Source organism: Callospermophilus lateralis, chromosome 9 (assembly GCF_048772815.1).
Source record: "Callospermophilus lateralis isolate mCalLat2 chromosome 9, mCalLat2.hap1, whole genome shotgun sequence".
NCBI lineage: Eukaryota > Metazoa > Chordata > Mammalia > Rodentia > Sciuridae > Callospermophilus > Callospermophilus lateralis.
In genome coordinates this window covers 53,021,001-53,048,891 of record NC_135313.1, presented here as the reverse complement: position 1 = coordinate 53,048,891, position 27,891 = coordinate 53,021,001, and the positions used below count along the sequence as shown (strand labels likewise).

The window sequence follows — 27,891 nt, the reverse complement described above, 5'->3', positions numbered from 1 at the left end:
GATTAAGAGAGAAGTCTCATTTTGTGACTTCAGAGTCTTATTCTTTCTCCACCTCCCCTTATTTAGGATTCAAACTTTTGAGGCAAGAGAAAAACATTATGACTGCTTTTTGATTAATTAATTATAATACCTTTAGGTGGCGGTGCTTCTTCCTTGGGCTTTGCAATAACTTTTTTGGTATCTTTCTTCACAGCCTTTTTGGTCACTAAAAAAAAAAAAAAAAAAAAAAAAATTCAAATAGATGTCAGATATAAAGTAGAATGGTCTCAGGGAATTAAGAAGTTTATCAAAATGTCTCAGTTTTTCATATGTTGACAATACCCAGAGAGTCTGAACATTAGTATAACATGTTGTTTCAGAAAAATCTTGGATTTGTAAGCAAAAAAAAAAAAAAAAATGTTTTGGAGGGAGACAGAATATGTACTGTGATCTTATATCTTCACTGGTTTTGTTCCTGATTGAAGTTTTCAAAACATGGGTAATGGATCTAAGTGATATTATAAATGGAAAAGGTACATATGTTCATCTTTGTTTCATGTAGGTATAAACACCCAATCTTTCATAAGGAAGAAAGTAAGTGGATTATTGAAAGTGAAGTCCTCTGCATGATACATGTCTGTGACTTTTTCTTTGTGTTGCACAGTTATACCTTGATCATGGTTCCTAACAGCACTGGATCATGGCCTCCAGTGTTCATGAATCGATAACTCTCCTTTAATTTTTAAAATATAAATTAACCTCTCAGGTTTCATGGTGGGTACTCAAACTTAGCCATGTTGACACTATCATTCAAGGAACAAATCATTCATTAAAATAATGATTATTTTTGACAACAGAAATATAATTGAAATATGATTTATGATTTTTTGATTCTTGTTTCTCCTTAGTACTGCTAGTAAATGAAATATATTTAACTATGCTTATATAAATTGTAAAAAAAAGTTTCTCTTAAGATATTGTATTAGCATAAGACAGTATTTTTTAAACTGAATTTCCTTTGAGTGGCTAAAAGTAGCTCAAGCATTAGATATCATTTATCATGAGTTTTATGAGACTAACATGTCAAACCCTTGAAAGTAGTATAGTATTAATGGCACGGTCATGGAAAAATAGAACTTTGACATGTAAAATTTTGTTTCTAATCATTCTGAGAAAAATCTGGCAGCAATTTTGAACTGTAACTCTAGAAAATCCCAGGGAATGTGTTGTCTTAGTTTAATAGCCTTGGCATACAAAGAGTACAATTTCTTAAGTATTTAATATATAAAATGGATGAAATGGGTGATTTCATGGTATACCTAAGAGCTCATGTCTTAGGTACCAAAAAACAAAACAAAACAAAAAGTCAAATATGTAAAGATATTCTAAATCATTGTGTATGTGTGTGTGTGTGTGTGTGTGTGTGTGTTGCTGGGGATTGAACCTAGGACCTTGCACACATCAGGTGAATGTTCTACCACTAAGCTGTTCCCCAGTCCTTAAATCAGATGTTTATAAAACAGTGGACTTTAAAGAGAAGTTAGCATTAAAACTGAGAAAAAAACAAACCATAATTTGCAATTTGACTATAAAGTAGCACTTTTTTCCCTATAAGCTGCATAAGAAAATGGTTTCCTTTTTGTTGTTTGTTACACATAATTGGAAAATATGAAACAAATTAATTTTCCATTAATGTTTAAGTAATTCCATTAAGACAAAATATTTTAATGCTAAGCATAATGTTTGGTTTGTCTAATGATTTTCAGAGTTTTAAACAAATGTCTTGTACATTTAGTCAGTTACTACTTGAAATAATTAAATTTCGAAGGCAATTTCATATCTTGACCACGAGAGGGAGAACGTGTTATAGTAAGCAACATTTTCAGTGCCAGTTATGGTGAAATTCTGTATTTTGACATTAAAGTGGTTGACATATAATACCTTCAATACGTTTTGCTGGTGGTTTCTTTTCTTCAGGTGTTGGTAGTAAAAGAGGAATAGGAGGAGTAACCACAGGAGGGATTTCTGAAGAATATAAATGTCATCATCAGTAATTTATTTTCATTTCCTGTTTCATGTGATATATAATAAAAAGTCTCATGCATTTCTTTCAGTACCTCAAAGTTATTATAGTTTCAATTTATCAATCAGCACAAATAGAACTAGCATATATTTATAACTACACTTGCTTTGATGTTTTTGTAATTGCACTGTGAATACTAGGACAGGAAGTGTGCATTGTGATTCTGCTGCAGTTTGGGCATTGGTCATTTCCTAGTGGTAGAATGTTGCTGCTCCAAACAAGCCTAGACATGGAGGTGCTTTCTGGGTCTTACCTTCTGGTGGTACTGCTCTGATAGGCATGGTTGGGATTGGAACTCTGGAGTCGGGAATATCTGTAAAGGGACATGTAATGATAAGCACAGAGGAACTGAAAATATTGGTATTTATTAGTTAACTAAGATGTATTTGATTATTAGGCATTTCCAACAGTGCAATCGAACATTAGTGTTCTTTTTGCAAATGATCCTGGATATTAGCTGAATTGTTATCTCTAATTTCCCAAATTCACAAAGTTTAACATTTTATTACTTTATTGACAATTATTTTCTGAATAATATTTTACTGAAAAGAGAGATGATATTTTATGCATTTTTGTTTGGCTTCTGTTTTTTGCAAAATTACCCTGGACTTATTGTAAGCAAGGATTGATTTTAAAAATAAAAACTTACCAGGAGGCTTCAGCTCAAGTTTGATTTCTGCAAAAGAAAAAAAAAATGGAATTTTGTATTTAGAATTTTTAGGTGGGGTATTTGTTTCGAGATTGCAACAGGGTTATTAATTTGATGCTTTCACCTTTAGTTGTTAAGTAGAGCTCTGCTGTGCTTCTTGCTTCACCTCTTGGCTCTAGTCGAGCAATTACTGAATAGACACCTATAGAGAAAAATCATGAAACTTGAGTTTTCTGGTACCTTCCAAACGACTCCTCTTTAGTTAAATATCTAGCTATCTTTACTTATAGTTGTCTTCTTAAAAAAAGTATTCTACATAAAATTATAGAGTGCAAGTGTATACAGGAGTGGAAATATATAAAACAGATGAGTTTTGAATTACATATTCACTTTCAACGAAATTACCTTCATCATCGGGGGTCACATTGTGGATGGTCATGTAATGGCAGCGACCATCATTCCTAAAGTTGTATTTCTGGCTCTCAGTCAGTTCTGTTGGTCCTTTGTACCATGTTACGATGGCATCATCAAAGGACACCTCACACTCGAAGGTGGCAGACTGATGCTCACTCACCACAATGTTTTGTATGCGCTTTGTAAACTGAATTGGCTCAGCTGTTTAAATACAAAGGGAATTCAAAGTTAGATTATGTAGAGTGGAGTCCCTTTTATACTATGCTTTTTATTCAATATTTAAAATCTCCATCTTTTTATCCAATTGCGAAATAGTAGAAGAAAGCCAAAAATGTAAAACAAGAACAAAATGCTCTTCTGTATCAATAAAAATCATCCCAATTCCTCAGTGCATTCCTATAGGATCAATGTAGGAGACTATAAGGAAATCCCTGAGCGTCCTTAAAATATTTATATGGAGGAAATGCTATAGGGAGATTATAAACCAAAAGTTCATTTCAAAAATATTAGGGAGATGGGAGACTTATAAATAGAAGATAAATTTGATTTTATTCTATAATTTATTCCTCTGTGGAATTCTTTCTTACCTTACTGAAATAATTTTTGCTATTCACAATTTCACATGTATAACTTTCCCTGTGAGATAATTTCAAGTCAATAAGAAATCTGTACTTCTAAATTTAAAAGAATTCTTTTTAGAGTTTGGAAATGTGCTTTCTAAATATATATGGGCAGATACAAAGGAATCAACCCACTGAGGTCAGAAATAGTGTTTTTTAGAAGAACATCCTGGAGTGGAGGGTCCTTCTCAAAAATTTTATCTGGAAATCTGGAATCACATGTGTAATATTATCATGAGCATCTTATTATACATAGTACTCTGGTGAGCTATTTTCATTGAAAAGTTATATTTAAATATTCAATCATTTAAAAATGACATTAGCATGTTCAATTGGACCCTTTAATTTGAAAAACATTTAAAAACTTTTAAATTTTAAAATACAACCAGGCATTGATATTCATTGTCAAGTAAGTCAGAAGAATAGAAATGTTTATGTAAATAAGATGTCATATAATTATTTTCAACAAAGAAGATCACCAACAGATGGACATAGATACTATTATTATAACATTTTTTTCTCAGTGGAGTTTGAGAGTGTTTATGTAAAATGCTTACAATTTAATAACTAGGAAATAAATATTATTGCTCTTAAATTTTGAGATTTCATTTAACTTCAGAGATTTAGAAAATTGGAATATGATCCTCAAATGAAGCAAGCATTGTTGAAAAATAACTACTTAATGGCATCATATATGTTTCTGATTTGATCTATAAAAATTTATATGGGTAAAATAATATTATGTCCTATCAACAAAATATCAATTCCTAGACAGGATTCTTTAGATTCCTAGCCATGACACTTGTCTTCTCCAATATTTCTTTCTAGGAATCAGAATCACTGATATGAGAATTATGAAATTTAAACTTTAAACAGAAATAACCTTTGAATGTCATGTTTCAGTCTAGATTAAAATTTGCTTCTCATCTAAAAGAAACATGAAAAAGAACTGGCACTTGTTGACATCTTTCCCTTTTAATTTGTATGAATTTTGAAATGGAAGTCAACACTCTGAGTATATATGGTAGGAATGAGAATATACAAGCCCTTTGAGGTATGTCCGATGGCAGGGTAGCAGGAATCCTGCACATTGGCTACTGCCCTAGACCATATACAGTAACTCCTTCCACAGTCTTTCACTCACCTTCAATTCTGAGCTCTGCTGAAGTTTCAAGGTCTCCGTGTTTGCAGGCGTATTGACCCTGGTCTTCTGCTCGGACATCTGCAATGGTCAGTTTATGGACTTTGTGTTCCACTTCTGTTTTAACTCTACCTTGAGGTTTAAGGATTCTGCCATTTTTGAACCATTCGGATTTTACATTTGGCACAGAAAATTGGCATGTCATGGTGCAAGTCTGGCCTTCTTTCAAAGTAACATCCTGAAGGTGCCGTTCCCAAGCAGGCTCTGTTTTCGATACAATATGCACTATGTTCAATATCGCATGCAGATGTGCTCAACACTAATTTAATCCCAGAATTCTTTACAGCTCTTTCTTTTAACAATGCATATTGACATTTTATTTTATTTTTTTAAGGAAATTAGAAAGTTTTACTATTTTTTTAAATAAAAGGTAAAAAGTTGCAATGAAAATTTCCCCATTCCAAAAGTGAGAAGAAGCCAGATAAACTATAAATTATAATTAGCTAGAGATATGGAATTTAAGAAGCCTTTGTTTTCTATCCTTCACTGGCCTACACTGTTCTTTCTTTTTTATTTATTCTTTTCAGATATACATGACAGTATAATGTATTTTGATATATTATACATACAAGAAGTGCAGCTTATTGTGGTTGAACATGATGTGAGTTTCACTGGTCATTTGTTCATATATGAACATAGGAAAGTTATGTCAGATTCATTCTACTGTCTTTCCTATTCACATCACCCCTCCCTTCCCTTCATTCCCCTTTGTATTTAGAGCTCTTTTTCTAACTCACCAATTACAGTTAGTTTGGCACTTGCAATATGTGGACCACAAACCAGTCTGTAATTGCCCTGATCTTTAAGTTGACAGTTCTTGACTCTTAGGATGTGTCGGTCACCATCAATGGTTATTTCAAATTTATCACTGGGTTCCAGTTTTTCAGTTCCTTTGTACCAGGACAGCTTGATTTCTGGATAATTAATCTTAATGTCAATTTCAAAGACAGCATCATTATCTTTCAAAACGGTCTGATTTTCAATATCCTTGATCAGAGTGACAGGCTAGGAGAATAAAGAATTAAATGGGTTAGTCACTTATCATTCACAACACTCTTTTGTAACTATATTATCAGCATAGTTCATTTTACCTCTGTCTGGGTCAGCCTTTGTTGAATAAATGACACAAGTTCCTCAAACTCTTTTTCTTCCTTCTCTGACTTTTCTATTTCCTCAATTTCCTGAAGAGGCAAAAAAAAAAATGAAAGTATTACTTATGAAACAAAATTTAAATTACAGGATGCATGTTCAACTTCCATTCTTGATGCTCTTTGGGCTATATTAAATAATTTGCTATAACTGTAGGGTTCTGATAATTTAAAGAGGATATGTTTGTTAGCTGTTTCTAATGTATATTTTTCAGAAGGATGCTACATACAAAGGGTCATACCAATCTATGTGTCTCTTCTTCCTGACTTTGTTTTAGCAGTTCAAATGCTTGAAGGAGACCTCGGAAGTCAGTGATTCCATACATGCGGGCATATTTTTCATATTCTTTAGGATCAACATTTTTGAGAAGTTCCATGATATCAATTTCTTCTTCCTCCCCAGATACTTTCTTTAAGGTGGGAGTCCTAAATAAGAAATAGGAAACAAATACAAATCACTTGTCTTCTATTAAGTTTAAATCGTCCACCATAATTCAAAGATTATGAATGTCTTCACTTTTCCCCTCAAAAAAGGAAAACTTGTATATTCTCGCTTCAAGAATAATTACTTTTTAGCATGTGACTGAAATAATAATAATAATAAAGAGGGTTTAGAAATGGAGTGGCTTAAGATGGGACTGTTGTTACAAAGCATAAAAATTTGAACAAAGATTTTTTTAAGAAACAAAAGAATAACAGTATTTCTATAAACTTTTTAACCAGAGCCTATTTAAAGAATTAAAATATACAGAAAAATAATAAGAGCAATGGAAAAAACTAATAAAGGGTTAATATAACACATTATGGAAAAGATGTGGGGAAATTGGGTGCTGATTAATAATTATGTTCAAACATAAATTGTATTGAAATTCTTGGTAAATCTGAAAAATGTTTTAAATTATTGATCTAGAAAAATAATTTGTAACATAAGAAATCATGAACAGAAACAAAAATTTCATACTTAGACACATAATACACTTGGACTTCTCTATAGAACATTTCCTTTTGTTTAAAAGCTTTAAAGTGTACCTCATTCTTAAGAACTTTCTCATAATTCAGGAATAGATTCTAATAAACCACTAGCTTTCATTCAAATGCTGTGTATTTGCTTCTCTGTTTCTATTCAACTGCCTTAAGAATCTCAACCTTGAAGTGGATGGTCCATGCTTCTTGAGATATTCCTGTGTGTATAAATAATTTCTGTTCACTATCCTTTATTGGACTTACTTTTTCAGGATTGCTCTAAGATCACCTTCAATCTTCTCCTGTTTCTTCCTTTCATCCACCTGTAGGTTAACATTACTTTCAATTTCACCATGTTTGTTAAATGCAACGCATCGATAGAGTCCAGAATCCGTTTTTGTGGTGTCTCTAATCTCCAGTTTTGCCTCATCGCCTTTTTGGTGGATGAAAATGCGACCTCCTTGGTTCAGTTGTCTCCACTTCCCTTTTGTCCATTTAACATTTGGGATTGGATCACCTCCAACTTTTGCAATGAATGTTGCAGTGGTTTCTAAGGAATAATGAAAACAAATTTAGAAAAGCATTTGATTATCCCAAATTGGTTCTTCTGAAATGAAATGGGTAGCAAAAAGTACAAAATTGGGGAAGATGTACTTTCCATGAAGCACTTACTTTCAACGACTCTGATACTCTGAGGTTCTGATACGAAAAAGAGTTTTCCATCTACTGCTGCCTTCTTAGCTGCTGGGGCTGCAGCTGGTTTTTCTGGAAAAAAATACATGTTTACATATTTTGCTATTACATCTCCCTTAAAACTATAATAATTATTCTCCTACATAAAATAAGCATTAGAGGTTTGGCCATGTCACAAATATCACATACTGCAAGACTTCCTTACTGTAAGATATATAAGATATATATGAGAATGGGTTATAGAAGATGAAGCTATTTTTTAATATTTATTTTTTAGTTGTAATTGGATATAATACCTTTATTTAATTTATTTATTTTAGGCGGTGCTGAGGTTTGAACCCAGGACCTTACACATACAAGGCAGAGTGCTCTACCCCTGAGTCAGAATCCCAGCCCAAGACAAAGTTATTTTACAGACATTTATTCCAGTGATAGCTACTGAAGGTTGGATTACAATCATATTAGTAGATCAAATCTTGTATTTCTAGGCATGGATTTATATTATAGATTTCCTATATGGCTATGACATCAATCTACTTTGTATCTCATCAACATAGCATCATTTTTGGAACCTCACTAATTATACTCTTTTGAATATGCTGAAAAGAGGTTCAAGAAGTAGGGTGTGTGTACTTAGGGTAATTTCAAAGAATTTGTGCTGACATTGCTTCCATTACATTACCTAATGCTTCTGGTATAATTAGAAGGCTACCAATTGCAGATGATCAATAACTGCTATTTCTAAAAGTCTAATTCCATTCTGATTTACATTAAAATCATCAAATAAATGAGAGCAGTGGTTGACTTGATTTGCATATTGTTTTCAAGGTTGTCTGTACCTTTAATGGTTACTTTTGATTTGGAAGTGTCACTTCCAGCCATGTTGGAAGCTTTGCACACATAATCTCCCGAATCTGCTTTAACTACATTCTTGAGTTCCAGCACAGCTGTCCCACTAGCAAAACTGAAGCTGCATCTGTCTGAAGGCTTCATTTCCCTGCCAGCCTTCAACCACTGGATCCGAATTGGCTCAGATCCCCGGACATGACAGCTGAGTTGCACAAATTCTCCTTCGCTTGCTGTTACTGGAGTAAGGTGCTGATCAAACACAGGTGGCTTCTTAGGTTCTGGAATTGAAAATGTATTTTCATGATGAACATGAAGAACAGAAAGGCAAAAGAGTGCTAATGTCCATTAAAAAAAAACAAAAAAAAACAATCAAAGAACCTAACAGTTTTTCCTCCAACAGCTAACAGTGGTTACTGGAATGGAATGAAAATATGTGCCTGGGTTACTCCTCTCTGAATGTAGTAGTTAAGTGAACTGTTTAAAAAAAAAAAGATAAAATTTTAAAAACAAGCAAAGAACTGATGCCATGCTGCCAGAAATCACCCAAGCATCTGTATTCTGATTAAGCACAGCGAACATGGAAAGGCAGTTACTGTCAACCTCTGAACCACATAGCACTGTTTTGATTCTCTCAAACCTTCCTACAGCTGCATTTTTGCTGAACCCTCAAAACTCAGAGTTTACTTGGGAATTCTGCTCATCTAGAGTAGCAATGATTGCTATTCTCTGGAAAAGAAAGCCAAAATTTGAGTCATCCATGAGCCCAAATCTTAAAATGTGATTTTCCTCTGTTAATTTTTAGCTATTAAATGTGGGCATTTAAAATCCAAATCTAGTCTGAAGGATTTAGAAGTTGAAGTTCAGTGTTCAATTGAAAACTAAGGATGAAATCACGAGCAACCTGAGAAGAAGTGCAACTTGGTGTTAATATTTTGAGACCTATATCCATATAAGAATAAGGCCAATGTTCACAATTATGAATATTACAACCTTTAGTCCTCTTTAAGAAAAATTCTAAGCCTCAGAATTCTATAGAAATGCATTTATATACTTGGTAGCAAAACTATCATGAACATAAACTACTGCTAATAATATGGTTTTCATTTTACTTCATGTATTGCATTTCCATTCTATCAAATGAATGATCAAATTTGAATTTTAATACAATGTAGTAATATTAGTCTATTAGTAATATTAGCCTATTTATAATATTTAACCTACTATCTGTGTGTTCTGAGATGGCCAACCAGATCATTGGAACTGGTTAATTACTTTGAAGCTATTCTAGGAAATTACTTTGTAAAGTGATCCTGATGAATCTGTGCCATAATTATCTGGATAAAGTCATTATGGTCTGAGAATCAGACAAAATTCTCATTAAATAATACAGTGTATTTCTTTGTCTCAAATGATGACTATGTATTTAAATACACTTTTTGTAATGATATATAATATGAGCAACTTTTACTCTTTTGTTTGGAATTAATATCCCTTAATAGGCCAAAAGCTTTGGGCAACAGATGTTAAACAATAATCCTTTAGAAATACACTCAGGGAATGTTTCAGAATACAACTCATAGTAAGCAAAGCTAGCACATTCAAAAAATTCAAAAATTTTTTGAAATGAATGTGCTTCCTAAAAATATGTCTCACTTGTGCTCACATTTTAAAGTAGGCTTTGACTTCTAACTTCTTGAGAGAATCTTGGAATATGATTTAGAAAGATAAGATTTTAATCTATTCATTAAATGACACCTATTTGTGGGAACCCATGTAATTAAGTTAGTTTTTTTTTTTTTAGTAAACCTTTATGGAAGGATTATAACCCAGTTAAATAATGTATATTTTTGTCTATTATAGTTAGTTAAGATGTCAGAAGAAATGCACATGGGTATCTCATGGGTACTGAAGAAAAATACAACTGGCTGGGGCTGTGATGGTCACTAACCTTTGATGACAATTGAAGACGTGCACAGAGCGGAGCCTGCATCATTCGACACTTTGCATGTATACAAACCAGCGTCGGCCATGCCTGCCTTCTTGATTTGCAGTAGTAGTGTGTTGTTCTTGAATGTTATCTCACAGTTAGAAGTTGGGTGGATCTCTACATTATTTTTGTACCAAGCCACACTGATAGGCTGGGAACCAGCCACACGCCCTTCAAGTTTGAATGAATTCCCTTCTGTTTCTTCTATTGTCTCTGAGAGTTTTTTAGTGAAACTTGGTGGGATTAGCCGCTCTATAAGAAATCAAAAAGACAAATGAAATAGAATATGGAAGCAGGTTATTACATTTAAACTTATCAAGAAAAGAGAAGTCCTGTGTTTACTTTAAAATCCAGGCTAACCATTGAAATATACAGCTCACCAGGGTATGTTTCTAAGAATTTCTGCTTCTAGATAATGAAAATAATTTATAGTCATTTATAAAATCACAAATTTATAAAAAGAGGGTGATCTTAGGGTTCAGTAGGACACACACAGTTTCAGAAAAAAAATACAGCCTTAAAAGATCATCTTTTCTCTGGATAAACTTATTTCTTCTTAAATATTTTCATGTCATTTGTTCAGAAATGTTGCCCTACCTTGCTTCTGTCATAATAAAACCTGTGATGTTCAGCTCTACGCTAAGTTAAAATGATCATCCTTTGTAGGACCACATGCAAAATTAATGATACCTTTTATATTTAGCTGAGCCATGCAGGAATCTTTTCCCACTTCATTCACAGCATAGCAGGTATATTGTCCAGAGTCTCCTTTGTCCACTTTGAGGATCGTCAGGTGAGCACTGTTTTCCAGGTAACTGATCTGGTAGTTCCCGCCACTTCGTATCTCTCTGTTGTCTTTGGCCCAGCTGACCTTTATGGGTTGTGTTCCAGTGACATGGCACTCAAAGTCAGCACTTTCGCCCACCACCGCATCCACAGGGGCCAAGGGGATGTCAAAGAAGGGTGGGTTCTTTCCCTCTGTGAGAAGAACACAAAGACAAGGTGTCAGACCCCATAACTTGGTGCATCCCAGTTGACAGAAATCATAATGTTTTCTCCCCAGTTTTGTACCAGATTGCAAAAAATCTCAACTATGGAAACAGAAATTTAAGAATCCACAAACCTGTAAGGATGAGTTTGGCACTAGAAGAAGCAGATCCTATAGGATTTGTAGCTGTGCAAGAATACTGGCCTGCAAGGCTCCTATCTGTTTTAAAAATATTGAGAGTAGCTACTTTATCTAAAAATGATGTTTGCACATTTGAACTGTCTTTCAGTGGTTTGCCATCTTTGTACCAAGACACCGAGATAGGTTCTGATCCATTTATGGCACACTCAAAAACAACTGGCAGTCCAACCGTTTCTTGCACATCTCTCAATTGTCGAGAAAACGATGGCGGTAGTTTTTGCTCTGTAGGAACAGAAATTAAAGCATTGACTACTCGTGGATGTTTCAAATTTACCAAATATTCTTCTCAAAAATATATATGGATTTCTACTAAAATATCAGAAAGTATTAACAGCTCTTGAATAAACTCAGAGAAAGAGGAAGGCATGTAGACTTTTGAAGCAAGTTTGTACAGTACAAGATGCAAAATATCTGTAAGCCAATAGAATAATTTATTGACTTAAAGTGTATCTCTGGACATGCAGCAGATCCTCCTAATTTTTAAGACTATCTTCTAGCAATTTCAGTGAGATTCATGGGGTGGAATTTTAAAATATATGGTCACTTATTTTTCTTAAATATTTAGTTATAGAGGAGAATGAATGCATGATCTTTCAAACTATCTCATTTTTATCTGTAAAGGATATAGAAAAGAATGAACTGCTAACTGTAGATCAAATTACGTAAGCAGAAAATTTAGCATTTGGATTTTGTTAAAGAGGTGGCCATCACCAGACTTTAAATCTTGTTTAAAAGAAGCACAAGTTTGTTCACTTTAATTATTGTAATCACCTTGAACAGTAAGGAAAGTTGAGCATGAAACTTCTCCCACACTGTTTTCAGCTCTGCAGATATATTCTCCACTGTCATTAATGTCGACCTGGTTGAAAACCAGTGTGGCAACATTGTTCCTAAAATGCATTTTGTAAGTAGCAGTGGGTCTCAGTTTTGTATCTCCTTTATACCAGGATACTCCAATTTCAGGGGTTCCAGCAAGTTGGCATTGTAAAGAGGCAGAATCTCCAACAGTCACCTTAACAGGTTCCAACTGCCTCACAAAATACGGTGGTTCTGCAACCAAGAGGGAGAATCCATCATCAGGGGGACATATCAGAATCATCGCTTGTAGACAAAGATATGAATGTGCAATCATGACAAACCTAGTATCAAAATTTGTGCTGAGCAGGAATCTTTTCCAGAAGCATTCTCGATGTAGCAGTTGTATTGTCCTGCGTCCTCTACCATGCTGCTTGGAATTTCCAGGATTGCTGATTTCTCAGTTGTGGTTATATTACACCTCTGAGAAGGAGTTACATTTATGCCATTTTTCTTCCATGTCACCGAAATGGGAGGAGTTCCACTGAATGTCCCTTCTAGGATTAGGGGTTTTCCTTTTTCTATGCTGTAATCATTAAGCCTCTTCACAAATTTGGCTGGGGCTAGAGTAAACATTAAAAATATGAAATCAAATACAGATACAGATTATATATATATATATATATATATTATATAATATATATATATATATATATATATATATATATATATATATATATATATATATATAAAATCACTATATGCATGTTAATTGTCTAAACGTGGGCTAGCAAACATACCTTTTACAAAGAGATGTGTTGTACAAGATGTCCTGCCAGCTTCATTACTAACTATGCAAGTATATTCTCCACTTTGGGATGTATCTACATCAAACAACTCCAGTTCAGCCACTGAATCTGCCAAAGACACATTGCATCTGGGCCCTGGTACTAGTTCGCTGCTGCCCTTGAACCAGCTTACATTGAAAGGTGGAGTTCCTTTTATGATGCTTGTGAAAGTTACATTGGTCCCAGTTAAGACATCCATGGGATCAGGTTTCTGGACAAAAGATGGTGGTTCTAAACACAAGAGCACAAATCAGAAAAAGTTTAATATCCGTGAATTGTGGTGATAAAAATCCTCAACCATTTATGAAATGTGATTCTATTTTACTGTATTTTAAACAGACCTCTCACAGTCAAAGGAGCACTACATTCATCAGAGCCAGCCACGTTTGTAGCTATACACGTGTAGTCACCAGCATCGGATTCTTCCAGCATGTTCACAGTTAAAGCACAAGTATTATCTGTCAGGGTGGTCTGGTATTTTCTTCCAATGCTGATCTCATTTCCTTCATGGAACCAGGAGACAGAGATGGGGGGCGATCCATAGACTTTGCATTCCATTACAACTGAGGAGCCTGATAGACCGTTTGTCTCTTTCAATTTTCTTGTGAACGAAGGAGGAATAGTTCGGTCTAAATGTAATTAAATGAGAAAGTCAATAAACAAGAGATATTAGATATGAAACGACTTGAAAAGAGAATTATTGATGGAATATCCCTAGATCCATTTGGCTCTTTTGCAAGAAAAACAAAGAATTCACTGTAGGGAATCACACTATCAAAATCCTGGGGAATCAATGAACAGGATGTCAGTTGACTTGCTAGGGATTTTGGTCTTTTTGTTATTGTTCTGAGTCATCTTGGGGCAAATTATCTGCGTGTAACTGATAGGAAAAAAAAGTACATTCACCTTATCTAGGGGTTAGATTTTACTCCTACACCCTTTTTGGAATTTCTCCAGAAGAAAGGGATTTAACTTTTGAACCTGGTTGTCTTCTAACTCTAGAGGTCTATTACTCTGATCAGAAGATGTCAGATCCATGTTATGCCATATAAGGTGAAGCTTCCCATGTACTTATATAAAAAAATCAGAAACTACATTATTATAATGATGAATGAAAAGCCCAACCAACCTGAAACTTGGATGGAGGCTGTGCAGCTATCTTTGCCAACAGGATTTTGCACTTCAAAGCTGTATACCCCACTGTCACTGGGTGCCACATTGATGATCTTAAGGCCAGATACTTTGTTGAAGAAACTAATTTTGTACTTGTTGTCACTTGTCAGCTCTTTTCCATCTTTAAACCATTTAGTACTCAGTTCAGGTGTGCCAGTGACTGTACACTCCAAGGTACAGGTATCTCCAGTGGTAACTTTTATGGATTCTGGCTTTTCCACAATTGCTGCAGGTTCTGGAATGAGATGGAAATTACACCATATTTTACAATAAAGTTGGTGAAATGAAAGAAAACACAGGTCCTCGTAAGTGTATGCCTTTTGATAACATCCTATTTGTACTAACCGAGGACAGAGAGCGTGGCAAAGCACTCCTGCATCCCAGCGTCATTTTTGATCTGACAGGTGTATTTCCCAGAATTGGCTGGTTCTGCTCTTGAAAACTGTAGTGTTGCAATGTTTTCTGAGTAAGAAATCCAAATGTTGTCACTCTCTCTAACAATTTCCCCCTTATCTTTGAACCACACCACTGAAATTGGCTCGGCGCCTTCAATGGTCGTCTGCAGCTGGACTTCCTCACCAATGATGGTAGAAATGTCACTGAGCTTCTTCACAAATCTTGGTGGTGCTAGTGAAAAAAGAAGCAATCCAGGGTTTTAAAACGTGTGGAACTGATAACCTTTCCCTCAAATTACGACTACTAGCAATCAAACGATTGATAAAACGTTATTTCTATTCCTTAAATAAGAGGAGTTCTTAGTGGATGGGACCAAGGACATCTTAGAGCTCGTAATAAGTAGAAAAAGAAATGGGCTTTCTTATCTAGATTTCTAAATCCAATGGAAACTAACTGGGAAAATTTGTCCAAAAAGACATTTGGTATGATTTAGAAAAAGGAAGCAGACTGCACAGAAGGATTTAGAAAGGGAAATGAAGAATAGTCTTTTAGTCATAAAATGATAAGGCAATAAATAGCTAAGGCAGGCAGGACAGTTTTAAAATTAAAAAGAGAATGATGCTAATCTAACCTTTCAGAGTGATAGACCCAACACAAGTGTCACTTCCCACGTCGTTTGTAGCTTTGCACTGATACTCTCCAATGTCTGCAGTGTCCACATTCAGGATGTGGATACTCGTGAGGAAGTTTTCAGACATGATCTTGTATTTCTTGCCACTCCTAAGTTCTCTCTTGTCTTTATGCCAAGAAACTTGGAAGGGCGGAGTGCCCTGAAGCTCACATTCAAGGTGAACATCAGCTCCTTTAAGTGTCTCAATGGGATGAGGCTTTTTGCGGAAAACAGGTGGTTCTAAAATGGGAAGAAAGGGAAAATTAGGAGGTATTCTGTAAGAATATGGTTAAAGGTAAGAATCAGTTTTCACTGTCAGAGAAAGAAAAGGCATCACTTCCCATTTTTTTTTAATTGTGCCTTTGAACGATTTTAAAATGCAGATGGAGAGTCAGAGAATAAAGAAGTCTACAGGAGAGGTAAGGCTAAGGTGAAGACTGCCAAGGGGGAGGAGAGTCTGACCTTTAACTTTTAAGGAAGTGCTGCTGCTCGCACTGCCTGCGGCATTGTGGGCCTCGCACGTGTAGTCCCCACTGTCCTCCACACTCAGGCCATGCATTTCCAACACCGCCACTGAGTCGATGAATGACATTCTGAATTTACTACTCTCTTGAATTTCAGTCTCATCTTTGTACCATAAAACTTTGATTTCCGGAGATCCGCCTATCTTGCATTCATATCTTGTGTATTCATCCTGTTTGACAATTCGTGAAGGTTCTAGCTTCTTAATAAACCTAGGTGGTTCTATGGAACCAAGGGGAAAAACACAAGGTAAGGGGTGGAAAAGACACATATAATTCAAGATGAGGTGAAAAAAGGCATCTCTGTCAGAGAATCCCTTAGTTCCAGAAAAACAAATTCATTTAGTGCCGTTCAAGGAAGAATAGTTAAATGAACCTAAGTAGAAAAATCCCTAAAATAGAACATGTATTTTTTTTTGTATATATACCAATGTCAAGTATTATGACTAAAGGAAGGATGTTGCAATCCTCTTTCAAGCAAAGAAGCACTTCTCTAGTGCCAAGACCAGAGGCAACAGCAATGGAAGCCCTCTCGGAGGCTGAGGGAGTTTGATGGTTTTCATCTGTGTGACCAGTAGAGGACCATGTACTTCCTCGGGCTGTGAAGAGATGTCAGTGATGCACTATGAAGAGCCAGAGCAAAACGGGTCAGATATGGTCATATTTTTAAAGTACCATTATCTCTTATGGGCCTTAAATAGCTATTTCTTCGACCCTCTTAATTTCCTTTTGAAGTGGGTGAGATCAATGATTTCTTTATTAACTGAAGCCAAATATTCAGGCTTAGGGAGGTAAAAATGACTTGGTATATGTCATAGAGCAAATGGGCTGCTAAATCTAATTCTATTTTAATTTCAAGGTATTTATAAACCATTACCAAAAAAGAAAATAAAAAATCCTTTAAAATGCTCTAATGGGTTAGACCAGCAGTCTACTGAGTTAAGTGTTTAATTTCTGACAATAGCTGCCATGAAAGGCATGATTGTCTTCCATAATATCAGATACTGATGTGCTACCCCTCTGCCCCTTGACTTCCACTATTAATTAAGCAGAGCTAGTAGAGGAAAAGAAGTTGACTTTATAATTAATCTGGATTCTTTTGGAAGGGCTTAAGAGTTTGGAGCTGAATTATGCCTTGGAGGGGGGAGAATCCATTCACATCCGGTAAGTACTGTGGAAAATTAATCATTTGAGATAAATTTCTTCTTTTTGTCCTCTGGTAACTTCATTCGAACTTGAGTTTTCTTGCAATTCTGTGAAAATTTTTTGTTTGCTATCTCCCTAGTCTCTATTTATAGACTTTGAAAAGAAATTTTCAGTTCATGTTTTCCCCAGTTTTATATTTAAAAATCAGTCCTTATTTGGAAGGCCCTTGAGCAATTTGATTCTTTTTTCTTAATTAAGTGGCTAGGGATTGAAACCAGTCTTATACATACTGGGCAAGTGCTCTATCACTGAGCTATACCTCTATGCCCCATTTGATCATTTCTAATCACTAGACCATGGTCCTATACATAGTTCTCAAGTATACCCACCCTTCTGTATCTTAAGACATTGAAAATATAAGAGTTCTTGGTACTCCACTCTGACAAGTACCTTGTACACCCAGCTGAGCAGAACAAGAGTCTTTTCCAGCAACATTGCTTGCATAGCAGGTATACTGTCCAGCATCGCCTTTGGCTACTTTGAGAACAGTCAGAGTGGCAGTATTTTCAACCAAAGTCATCTTATAGTTGCCTCCGGGGCGAATCTCTCTGTTATCTTTGGCCCAGGTGATTTTGATTGGTGCAGTTCCAGTGACATGACATTTAAAAGAACCACTTTCTCCAAGAGCAAGATCTACCGATACAGGTTTTAGATCAAAGAAAGGAGGCACTTCATGCTCTGAAAAGAATGAAGACCAACGTGGCGATTTTAGTTGCCATGTTCCAAGACATGGAAAAGAAATTAAATGACAACAGTCCTTTGATGGCCAGAAGCAATGAAGCTGCTTTGTAATAAAGAGGGTAATATGATGTATTACTCACCTGAGAGAATGAGCTTGGCACTGGATGACGCAGTCCCAAGAGGATTGGAAGCTGAGCAATTGTACTGACCAACATGACTCTGGTCAGTTTGCAAAATCTGAAGAGTTGCTACATTATGAATAAAAGATGTTTGCAAATTAGAATCATCTTTCAAAAGTACCCCATCCTTGTACCAAGACACCTGAAGAGGTTCCGAGCCATTGATGCGACATTCAAATGCAACAGGAAAACCAAGAGTCTCATGAACATCCTTCAGTTTTCTTGCAAAGGAAGGTGGAAGTTTGCGCTCTGTAAAGAAGTTACAGATAATCCTTATTGACAAGAGAGCATACATCTCTAACATATCTCAACCCATTAAAATGCTGATGTTTCCAAGAAAATGAATCTGTCAACACATTGCAAGACTTGTTAAAGAAAACCATCATCACCTTTGATAACAAGCACAGCTGAAGAAGCGACCGCACCCACGCTGTTCTCTGCCTTGCATGTATACTCTCCCACATCGCTGTGATCCACTTTGTTGATGACTAAGGAGGCAACATTATTTTTGAATTGCATTTTGTATGCAGGAGCCGATCGTAGTTTTGTGTGCTCTTTGTACCAAGAGATTCTAATTTCTGGGGTTCCATCCACTTTACATTGTAAAGTTGTAGGCTCTCCAAGAGCTGCTTCCACATGTTCCAGAGGCTCAATAAAATAAGGTGGTTCTAAGGTACAAAGGATGGTAATCAATCAATCATGCTAACTCAAAGAGGACATTTCAGAAGGAAGAGAATAATAAAAAAAATAATAATAAAGAGGTAACTGTCAACACACCTAAGACTGATACCAGAGCATCACAAATGTCTTGCCCAGCCTCATTTTCTATCAGGCAACTGTACTGTGCATAATCCTCTATTGTGCTTTCAAGAATTTCCAGTATGGAAGATTTTTCTGTCATGGTGATACTGCAGTTCTGAGACTGTGAAAGAGGAAACTCATTCTTCATCCAACTCACGGAGATGGGAGGTGTGCCAGTGTAGGTGGTCTCCAGAACTATGGGGTTTCCTGTTTCAACACTGAAATCAGCCAGTCTTTTCACGAAAGTGGCTGGTTCTATAAGAAGAAAACGTGAGGGCAAGTTACACTTTCAAATGAAGACTTAGGAAAATTTTTAAAAGATACAGGAATTGGAGAAAGGAGCAAACCTTTCACAAAAAGATGTGCGGTACAGGAAGCGCTGCCAGCATCATTGGTAACAAGGCAAGAATAGTCTCCACTCTGCAGTGGCTCTACCTCAAATAATTCCAGTTCTGTGACAAAGCCTTCCAGAGAGATGGTGCAAGACTCCCCTGATACCAGTTCCCTGCTGCCTTTAAACCACTTGACCTTGAAGGGAGGGGTGCCTCTAATGACACTGGTGAATGTCAGGCTCATTCCTGGTAGAACTTCCACAGAATCAGGAGTTTGTTCAAAAGATGGTGGCTCTAGATACCCCAGGGGGTGGGGGAAGTGAAAGAGAGAGGAAAAAAAAATTAAGCGAGAAGTGTGCTTACTCCTTAAAGAAAAGGGAAGACTAACAGTGAAGACAAAACAAAGGAATTCCTGGCCAGGCAGGTGTTAGGCATGGGGAAGGAGACTTGCATTGCGCCTGTCCTTCACACTGACCTTGGACAGTCAGAACTGCGGAGCATTCATCAGAACCTGCCACGTTGGCAGCCACGCAGGTGTACGTGCCGGTGTCGGAGGGCTCCAGCGAGCTCAGTTTCAAAGTACAGACATTTTCTGAAAAGCTGGATTGACATTTGGGCCCACTGACAATCTCATTTCCATCCTGAAACCAGCCTACCGAAATCGGGGCTGAGCCAGCGACTCTGCACTCCAGAACAGCTGAGGCGCCCAGGGAGGCGTGAGTGTCTTTCAATTTGCGGATGAAAGAAGGAGGCACGACCCGATCTACATGGAGAAGGGTAGTTTTCCATTTAAAAAAAAAAAAAGTTTTATTTTTCCCCTTCAAGAAACAAATGGTGCATTTATAAACATCTCACTTTACTCACCAGAAACATGGACAGATACGGTACAGTTGCTTTTGCCAACACTGTTTTTCACTTCAAAGCTATATAACCCCTTGTCACTCATTTCCGTGCAAGGGATTTTAAGAGAAGCCACGTTTTTGATAAATGTAATGTGATGTTTGCTGTCTGCAGATAATTCTCTTCCATCTTTGAACCATTTGGTTGAAAGTTCTGGTGTTCCAGCCACCACACACTCTAATGCAAAAGGATTTCCAGTAGTGACAGTCATAGGTTCTGGCTTCTCTATGATTCTGGCTGGTTCTAAAAGAAGAAGCATATTTTTTGCATTGAAAACAAAGTCACCATATTATAGCATTAAGAGTACTATTTATAGAAAATGATCGCCTGGGTCAATTAATTTTTTCATGGACTGTACTTTGCTACTAACCTAGTACAGTCAAGATTGCTGAGCACTCTCGCATGCCAGCATCATTTTTGATTTGGCACACATATTTTCCAGAATTGGATGCTTCTGGGCTTCCCAGTTGGAGGGTTGCGATGTTATCAATGAATGAAATCCGAATGTTTTCACTCTCTCTGATGACTTCACCTTTATCTTTCAACCAGACCACAGATATTGGCTGGAAGCCTTCCACCACAGCCTGTAACTCAACGGCATCCCCAATAAGAGTGGATGTATCACTTAACTTTTTCACAAAACGGGGAGGTTCTAATGGAAGAAATTTGTGTAGAGAAAAAAAAATGAGAATCATAGTCACATCAATTATTAGTCAAGCAAGAAGAGATTAAAGGGAAAGGCATGTATTTTTGTGCCCATGTATACAAACCTTTGAACTTGACTGTGCAAACACACGTGTCACTTCCCACTTCATTAGTGGCTTTGCAATGATACTCCCCTACATCGGAAGCTTCAAGATTAAGAATATGAAGACTGGTATCAAAGTTTTTGGAAGTGATTTTAAATTTCTTGCTGCTTCGAACTTGTTTTCGGTCTTTAACCCACACCACTTCAAATGGTGGGGTTCCCGAAAGTTCACACTGGAGGATCACATCAGAACCTTTAAGGGCTCCTACCGGAGGAGGCTTCTGAATGAAAACAGGAGGTGCTACCAGAGGAAAAAAGAGGATACACAATGAGAATATCTGCTTCCAAAAAAGATTTTTAAAAAATTCCTAGACTTTAGGTTTCTAGTTTCCAGTATCTAGAAATATTTCCTATAAATGTGGGATCATTAAGAGTGTCTGGTATGACCAAATGACACTACAGGTTGACCCAAGAAATTACAATTCATGAAAACTAGCTCAAGAGTTGCAAGCAACCTTTTTGTTCTGAATCTCATAACACTACTAAGAAGGAATCCAAATTAGAGGGAAGATAGGAAAAGGGAGCCAAGTGTATCTAACCTTTAACCGTCAGTGAGGTGCTGCAGCTGGCGTCACCCACGCCATTATGAGCTTCACAGATGTAGTCCCCACTGTCCTCAGCACTGGCTTCATTGATGGTGAGCAGGGCCACAGAATTAACAAATGACATGTTGTATTTCCAACTTTCATGGAGTTCACTGTCATTTCGGAACCATGAAACTTTGATCTCTGGGGAACCACTGATTTTACATTCCAGTTGGATGGATTCTCCCTGCTTTGCAACTTTGGAAGCGTCTAATTTCTTCACAAATTTTGGAGGTTCTATCAAACCAAAGGAAACAGTTGGTAAGGAATATTTACATGTTAATATAGCCTATTTTTGTAGTTGAACAGCCAATGAGTTGATATTTAAACTGTTTTTTTTTAGATCATACTCTAATAAATTTATGGCAAAATAAGTTATCTTTTTATTAAATCATATTTTAATATTTTAATGGAGGATTCAGTTGATATACTGTAGTCTGGATATGTAAGCTAAAACATACAAGCTAATATGTTACATATGGATTTGATCAAAATTTAGCAAGATGAATTAAAGGGTCATAACAGAAAAAGAATGAAAAGGGAGACTGTATAGTTGAAGGAACATTTGACAAAGACCAATGAAACAATACTCTTTGGCAAGGTTACATTTAGAATATACTAACTTAAGGAACAACACAAAGAGAAAACAGAACTTTGGTTAATATTGCCTCCAACACTAATATTCAAATTCTAACATGATCCAATTAGTTCATCTCAAACATTTAAAAACTAAGAAAATTTTTTCAAAGACAATAACTTAAACACAGGAAAGAATAAACATTGGTCTATGACAGATACCTTTCACACTGAGTTGAGCTGAACACATGTCTTTGCCAACATCATTGGTGGCTTGGCAAGTGTATTGACCAGAGTCTCCTTTGCCTACTTTGAGAATTCTCAGGTGAGGAGTGTTGCCTACACAGGTGATTGTATAGTTTCCTCCAGGACGGATCTCCTTGTTGTCTTTTGACCAAGTGATTCGCATTGGTTGGGCACCGGTAACATGACACTCAAAATCAGCACTTTCTCCAGCAATGACATCTATTGATACGGGCTTGATGTCAAAGAAGGGAGATTTCTTAGGTTCTGGAAGATGAGAATAAAGGGCAATGTATATTTCTGTGCTTTTTCCTGTGGGTCATTTCTACTTTGACAATGAAATAGGAAATCATGGTTTGCAAAGAGAAAGGTTGACATGGGAACAAACCTCTGGCTGTCAGTCTAGCACTAGAAGATGCTGTTCCAAGTGGATTGGAGGCTGAGCAAGAATACTGGCCAGAGTGACTCAAGTCAGTCTGCAAAATTTTCAGAGTTGCCACATTATCTACGAATGATGTCTGTAGATTTTCATCATCTCTTAAAAGTACCCCATCTCTGTACCAGCACACTTGGATGGGGGCAGAGCCATTTAGTCGACAAGTGAGTGTAACAGGTAACCCAACAGTTTGTTCAATGTCCTTTAATTGTCTTGCAAAGGAAGGTGGGAGTTGGCGCTCTGTAGGAAGACAAGTAAGACTTGAGGCATTAGTAGTGGAATTGAGAAGTTTCTCACCAAGAAATTGTGAGAAAATAAGGGGAGAAAAAGAAATTACATATGTGTAAAATAATATCACCTTGAATTCTGAAGACAGTTGTGGAAGAAGCAGATCCTATGCTATTTTCTGCTTTACATGTGTACTCTCCACTATCATTGATATTCACTTTATTAAAAACAAGTGTGGCCACATTGTTTGTAAAGTAGGTCCTGTATTCAGGAGTTGACCGTAACTTGGTATCTCCCTTGTACCAAGACACTGTAATCTCTGGTGTCCCCGCAACTTGGCACTGCAAAGAAACTGAATCTCCAACTGATGCCTCCAGAGGTTCCAGTTCCGATACAAAATAAGGTGGTTCTAAAGAAGAAAGTCTCACAATCAGAAAACTGAATTAAAGAAAACCAAACCAACCATGCTGTATTCTAGAGAATTGCAAACTATATGGGAGAGAATAAGGTAACACACCTAATGTAGAAACCAGAGCTTCACACATATCCCTTCCTGCTTCATTTTCAACCTCACAGGAATAGTGTCCTGCGTCTCTTTTCGTGCTATTCAGAATTTCCAGGATGCAAGTTTTCTCTGTTGTGACTACATTGCACCTTTCAGATGGAGATATGCTAACGCCATCCTTTTTCCAGGTGACTGAGATGGGAAGTGTCCCAGTGTAGGTGCTCTCCAGAATTATAGACTTCCCTGGTTCTACAGAGTGATCGCTTAATTTCTTCACAAATGTAGCTGGTTCTGGTAAGTGACAAAGCACAGCAGTTAAACACACACACAACAACAACAACAACAACAACAAAACAACCCCACAATGGTGTCAGCATATAGGAAACAGGATGAGTAAGTGAATGCACTTGAACAAACCTTTTACAAAAAGACGCGTAGTGCAGGATGCCTGGCCAGCATTGTTGGACACCACACAGGTATATTCCCCACTCTGAGATATGTCAATATTAAATAACTCCAGTTCTGCCACAGTGTCTTCAAAGTAGATGTTGCACCTATCTCCTTTCACCAGTTCTCTGGCGCCTCTGAACCAGCCGACCTTGAATGGGGGGGTTCCTCGAATAACACTTGTGAAGGTTACATTTTTGCCTGGTAGTACTTCCAAAGGTTCAGGTTCTTTCACAAAAGAGGGTGGTTCTGTACATAAATGTGAGAGACAAAAGATCCTGTGACGCTTGAATTTGGTTGTAATTTTGAATAAAATCTAAGAGCACTTTTGGATGTATGTCAATTTGGTAGGAATTTGTAAGAAATTCCTTAAGAAGTTGACAGACACTGACCTTGTACAGTCAACACTGCACGGCATTCATCTGACCCAGCGACATTAGCAGCTACACATGTGTAATTGCCCATATCTGAAGAGTCCAGAGAATTCAACTGCAATGTGCAGACATTATCTGAAAATGTGGTTTGGTACTTTGCTCCACTGACAATCTTAGTCTTCTCATGAAACCAGGCAACAGAGATAGGTGATGATCCTGCTACTTTGCATTCCAAGATGCAAGAAGCACCCAGAACCCCACCAGTGTCTTTCAGTCTTCGTGTGAAGGAAGGAGGAACCATCCGGTCTGTATGAGGAAAGGCAAGAGACTCATCGTGATTTGAAAGAATAGAAGAAATTGAAAGAAGAAAAACTTGTAAAAGGAATTTGTATAAACAACAAAAGGAAAATACCAGAACTAACCTGAAACATCAACCACAGCTGTGCAGCTACTTTTCCCAACATTGTTTTGAACCTGGAAGGTGTATGTGCCTGCATCTTGCCTCTCCACTGAGAGAATCTTTAAGGAAGAGATTTTGTTGTAGAAGCTAAACTTGTGTTTTTGGCTGCTGGTCAACAACTTCCCGTCCTTGTACCATTCGACAGAGAGTTCAGGAGTGCCAGCCACCTTACACTCCAAAGTGCACGTTTCTCCTACTGTCACTGTCATCGGTCCTGCCTTCTCGACAATGACTGCGGGCTCTGAAATACAATGTGATACCTATCTGTCAAAGTTGAGATCTTTGAGATCAATTAGATGATTATGTTAGGCTGCTCTGTTGACTTTAATATATGAATCTATAATTACATGTGGTCATAAATTTATGGCAGTTATTATTTGTGTACTACTTGACTCGAAACGGTTTTGACAGTGGACATTAGACAACATGTTCAATTTGTCCTTGACCTCTTTGGAGCAATGTCTACCTGCTATTTTGAATCACTTGATATTTCTGTTCTACTTTAAGGTATTATTCAGATAGCTCCCAAATTAATATTAAAATGAAAGTTTAAGTCTTTCCTATCAAATGTTGCTCATTGGAGTTCTTATCAACTTTAACAAAACTATTACTTTGGAAACAAATTTCCTCGCAACATATGCTGGAATCCTAATGAATTCATGCTTAAACAAGAGAGTCAAGATTATATTTGCTAATCCATCAAGAAAAGTAGTATATACACAATAAAACAAATGGCTAGCTTTTGTTTTGAACCTGGAAGGTTCATAGAAAGAGAAAAGAGTGTTTGAAAGATCAATTAGTTCTTTCCCCTAAATTTTCCAAATAGAGAGGGTCAATACAGGTCTAGAAGAAAGTCAGAAAACGAAATTCTGCCTGTAAGTCACTTCGGCACTTGGCACCAGTTTCTATCAGGGGACTTTTGTACCAACCTAAGACAGTCAGTGTGGCCATGTTCTCTCTCATTCCACCATCGTTCTTAACTTGGCAGATATATTTTCCAGCATTAGCTGGCTCTGCTTTTGCAAACTGCAGAGTTGCAACATTTTCCACAAATGTAATTCTGATGTTTTCACTTTCTCTAACCACTTCTTCTTTCTCTTTCAGCCACTGGACAGAAATTGGCTGGGCGCCTTCTATGAATGCTTGTAATTCAGCGGGCTCGCCAGCTACAACAGTGAGGCTGCTCACTTTGGAAATGAATCTTGGAGGTTCTGAACAGGAAAAGATGGATGGAGATTGTTGAAAAAATTGCTCAGATAATAGAAGAGAGAAAAGAAATGAGTATTTTGCAGATTCCTGACCTTTCTGCCATGTGCAAGAAATATGCTTACCTTTTAATTTTATGGTACAAATGCAAGTATCACTTCCCACTTCATTCTGTGCTTTGCAGTGGTATTCACCAATGTCAGAAGATTCGACATTAAGAATGTGAATACTTGCATGGAAGTTTTTAGATGCAATCTTATATTTCTTGCTGCTTCGGAGTTGCCTCTTGTCTTTGTACCATACCACCTCAAATGGTGGTGTTCCAGAAAGTTCACATTCAAGACTAACTTCAGTATTTTTAAGGGTTTCAACTACAGGAGGGAAACTGCTAAACACAGGTGGTTCTGTAAAAAACAAGAATGTCTCATGAATTGGGCTATTTAATTTCATTAAATAATTTTTTCTATTTCTTTGTTTTTAAATTGGAAGAAAGATTTAAAATACTATAATGGGTTAGTAGTGTCTAGCATTAGCACTATTGAGGAAGAAGAACTTCTGAGAGGCCATTAACGTTTACAAGGCAATCAACTCATGGGTAGAAAACCCATGTAGATCCTAGATCATGATCAAGCAGGTCAACATTCTGTCTATTCCACCTTACCAATTTATCTTGGACTACAAAGACAGACAAGAAACTTACAAGCAAACAAACATATTAATAAATATTAATACTTCATGATTTCCATGAAGTATGGAATTCTGACTTCAGGATTGGGATTTTTTTTGTTTGTATGCATTACAACTGAGATATCTGGAAATCACCACAACTAAGTCTTCCACTTCAGCAAATGGTTCTTGCAATCATTGCCTTACAAGATGATAAACTTGAGCTTTGTGACAAAAAATACTGGAAAATTGCAGCCAAAACACCAGCACTATTTGCACCAATGTGCCGTCAGTTGTATTTTTAAAGGAACCAATTCTTGAGAAGAGGGAAAAATACTATTGTCCCTTTTAAATTTAATGTTAAAACTTGTACTACTAACACATTGCATATATATCCTTGTTATGCTACAGATTATAGTAAGGATGATAATGGATTTGGAAGGTGACTGAAGGCAAAAGATTAACTTTAAAATGCCTATTTTGTGTGTACACATTTTTGAATCATCATCAAATTTGATGTTTGGCCAGTGTGTTGTGATGCTCAGAATTATGGCATTGGAACAACAAGAAAAATATCTCAAAATGCCTTGCTATACATAAGCAAAGGTTAAGAATCTATAACATCTATAAAAGGGAATAATGCCAGCTTAGGAAAATAGTCTATGATCTGAAATGGAAACTAAAATTGCAATAAAGAACAAAGAACTCTGATGTGCAGGGGAGGAGGAGAAATGTAAGGATGAGATTTCTACCTTTTACTATGACCTTGGTACTGCAGCTTGTGCTGCCTGCAGGATTCTGAGCCTCACAAATGAAATCTCCACTATCCTCGGTACTGAGATTGTTCATCTGTATGACAGCCACTGAGTCGATGAAGGTCATTCGGTATTTATCACTGGCTGGGAGTTCATGCTCATTTCTATACCACACAACTTTGATTTCTGGAGATCCAGTTATCTTGCATTCAAGTCGTGAGGAGTCACCTGCTTTCACTATTTTGGATGCTTCTAATTTCTTCACAAACTTTGGTGGTTCTAGAGAGTCAGGAAAAGGGAGATTATGAGGGAACAGAAATGAATAA

At 36.7% G+C, this 27,891-nt stretch overlaps 1 protein-coding gene across 27 annotated transcripts in view; it reads right to left on the bottom strand.

Moving 5' to 3' along the window:
• Ttn (titin) overlaps positions 1–27,891 on the bottom strand; it is a 265,404-nt gene that overhangs the window by 159,502 nt on the left and 78,011 nt on the right. For all 27 annotated transcript variants that reach the window (XM_076866699.2, XM_076866711.2, XM_076866701.2 and 24 more), the window contains 44 exons: positions 27,563–27,844; positions 26,270–26,548; positions 25,868–26,149; positions 24,901–25,179; positions 24,497–24,784; positions 24,075–24,353; positions 23,670–23,948; positions 23,283–23,561; positions 22,877–23,164; positions 22,468–22,755; positions 21,625–21,906; positions 21,048–21,326; positions 20,648–20,929; positions 20,242–20,520; positions 19,853–20,140; positions 19,393–19,671; positions 19,027–19,300; positions 18,634–18,917; positions 18,206–18,493; positions 17,775–18,062; positions 16,120–16,401; positions 15,619–15,897; positions 14,937–15,218; positions 14,548–14,826; positions 13,760–14,047; positions 13,371–13,649; positions 12,915–13,193; positions 12,547–12,825; positions 11,710–11,997; positions 11,277–11,564; positions 10,548–10,838; positions 8,590–8,877; positions 7,730–7,822; positions 7,322–7,607; positions 6,337–6,520; positions 6,038–6,127; positions 5,684–5,951; positions 4,890–5,150; positions 3,117–3,326; positions 2,836–2,913; positions 2,712–2,738; positions 2,316–2,375; positions 1,921–2,004; positions 131–205 (listed from right to left, as the gene is read on the bottom strand). In XM_076866699.2, coding sequence (XP_076722814.2) covers positions 131–205; positions 1,921–2,004; positions 2,316–2,375; positions 2,712–2,738; positions 2,836–2,913; positions 3,117–3,326; positions 4,890–5,150; positions 5,684–5,951; positions 6,038–6,127; positions 6,337–6,520; positions 7,322–7,607; positions 7,730–7,822; positions 8,590–8,877; positions 10,548–10,838; positions 11,277–11,564; positions 11,710–11,997; positions 12,547–12,825; positions 12,915–13,193; positions 13,371–13,649; positions 13,760–14,047; positions 14,548–14,826; positions 14,937–15,218; positions 15,619–15,897; positions 16,120–16,401; positions 17,775–18,062; positions 18,206–18,493; positions 18,634–18,917; positions 19,027–19,300; positions 19,393–19,671; positions 19,853–20,140; positions 20,242–20,520; positions 20,648–20,929; positions 21,048–21,326; positions 21,625–21,906; positions 22,468–22,755; positions 22,877–23,164; positions 23,283–23,561; positions 23,670–23,948; positions 24,075–24,353; positions 24,497–24,784; positions 24,901–25,179; positions 25,868–26,149; positions 26,270–26,548; positions 27,563–27,844 — 10,764 coding nt within the window. The remainder of the gene's footprint in view (positions 1–130; positions 206–1,920; positions 2,005–2,315; positions 2,376–2,711; positions 2,739–2,835; positions 2,914–3,116; positions 3,327–4,889; positions 5,151–5,683; positions 5,952–6,037; positions 6,128–6,336; positions 6,521–7,321; positions 7,608–7,729; positions 7,823–8,589; positions 8,878–10,547; positions 10,839–11,276; positions 11,565–11,709; positions 11,998–12,546; positions 12,826–12,914; positions 13,194–13,370; positions 13,650–13,759; positions 14,048–14,547; positions 14,827–14,936; positions 15,219–15,618; positions 15,898–16,119; positions 16,402–17,774; positions 18,063–18,205; positions 18,494–18,633; positions 18,918–19,026; positions 19,301–19,392; positions 19,672–19,852; positions 20,141–20,241; positions 20,521–20,647; positions 20,930–21,047; positions 21,327–21,624; positions 21,907–22,467; positions 22,756–22,876; positions 23,165–23,282; positions 23,562–23,669; positions 23,949–24,074; positions 24,354–24,496; positions 24,785–24,900; positions 25,180–25,867; positions 26,150–26,269; positions 26,549–27,562; positions 27,845–27,891) is intronic.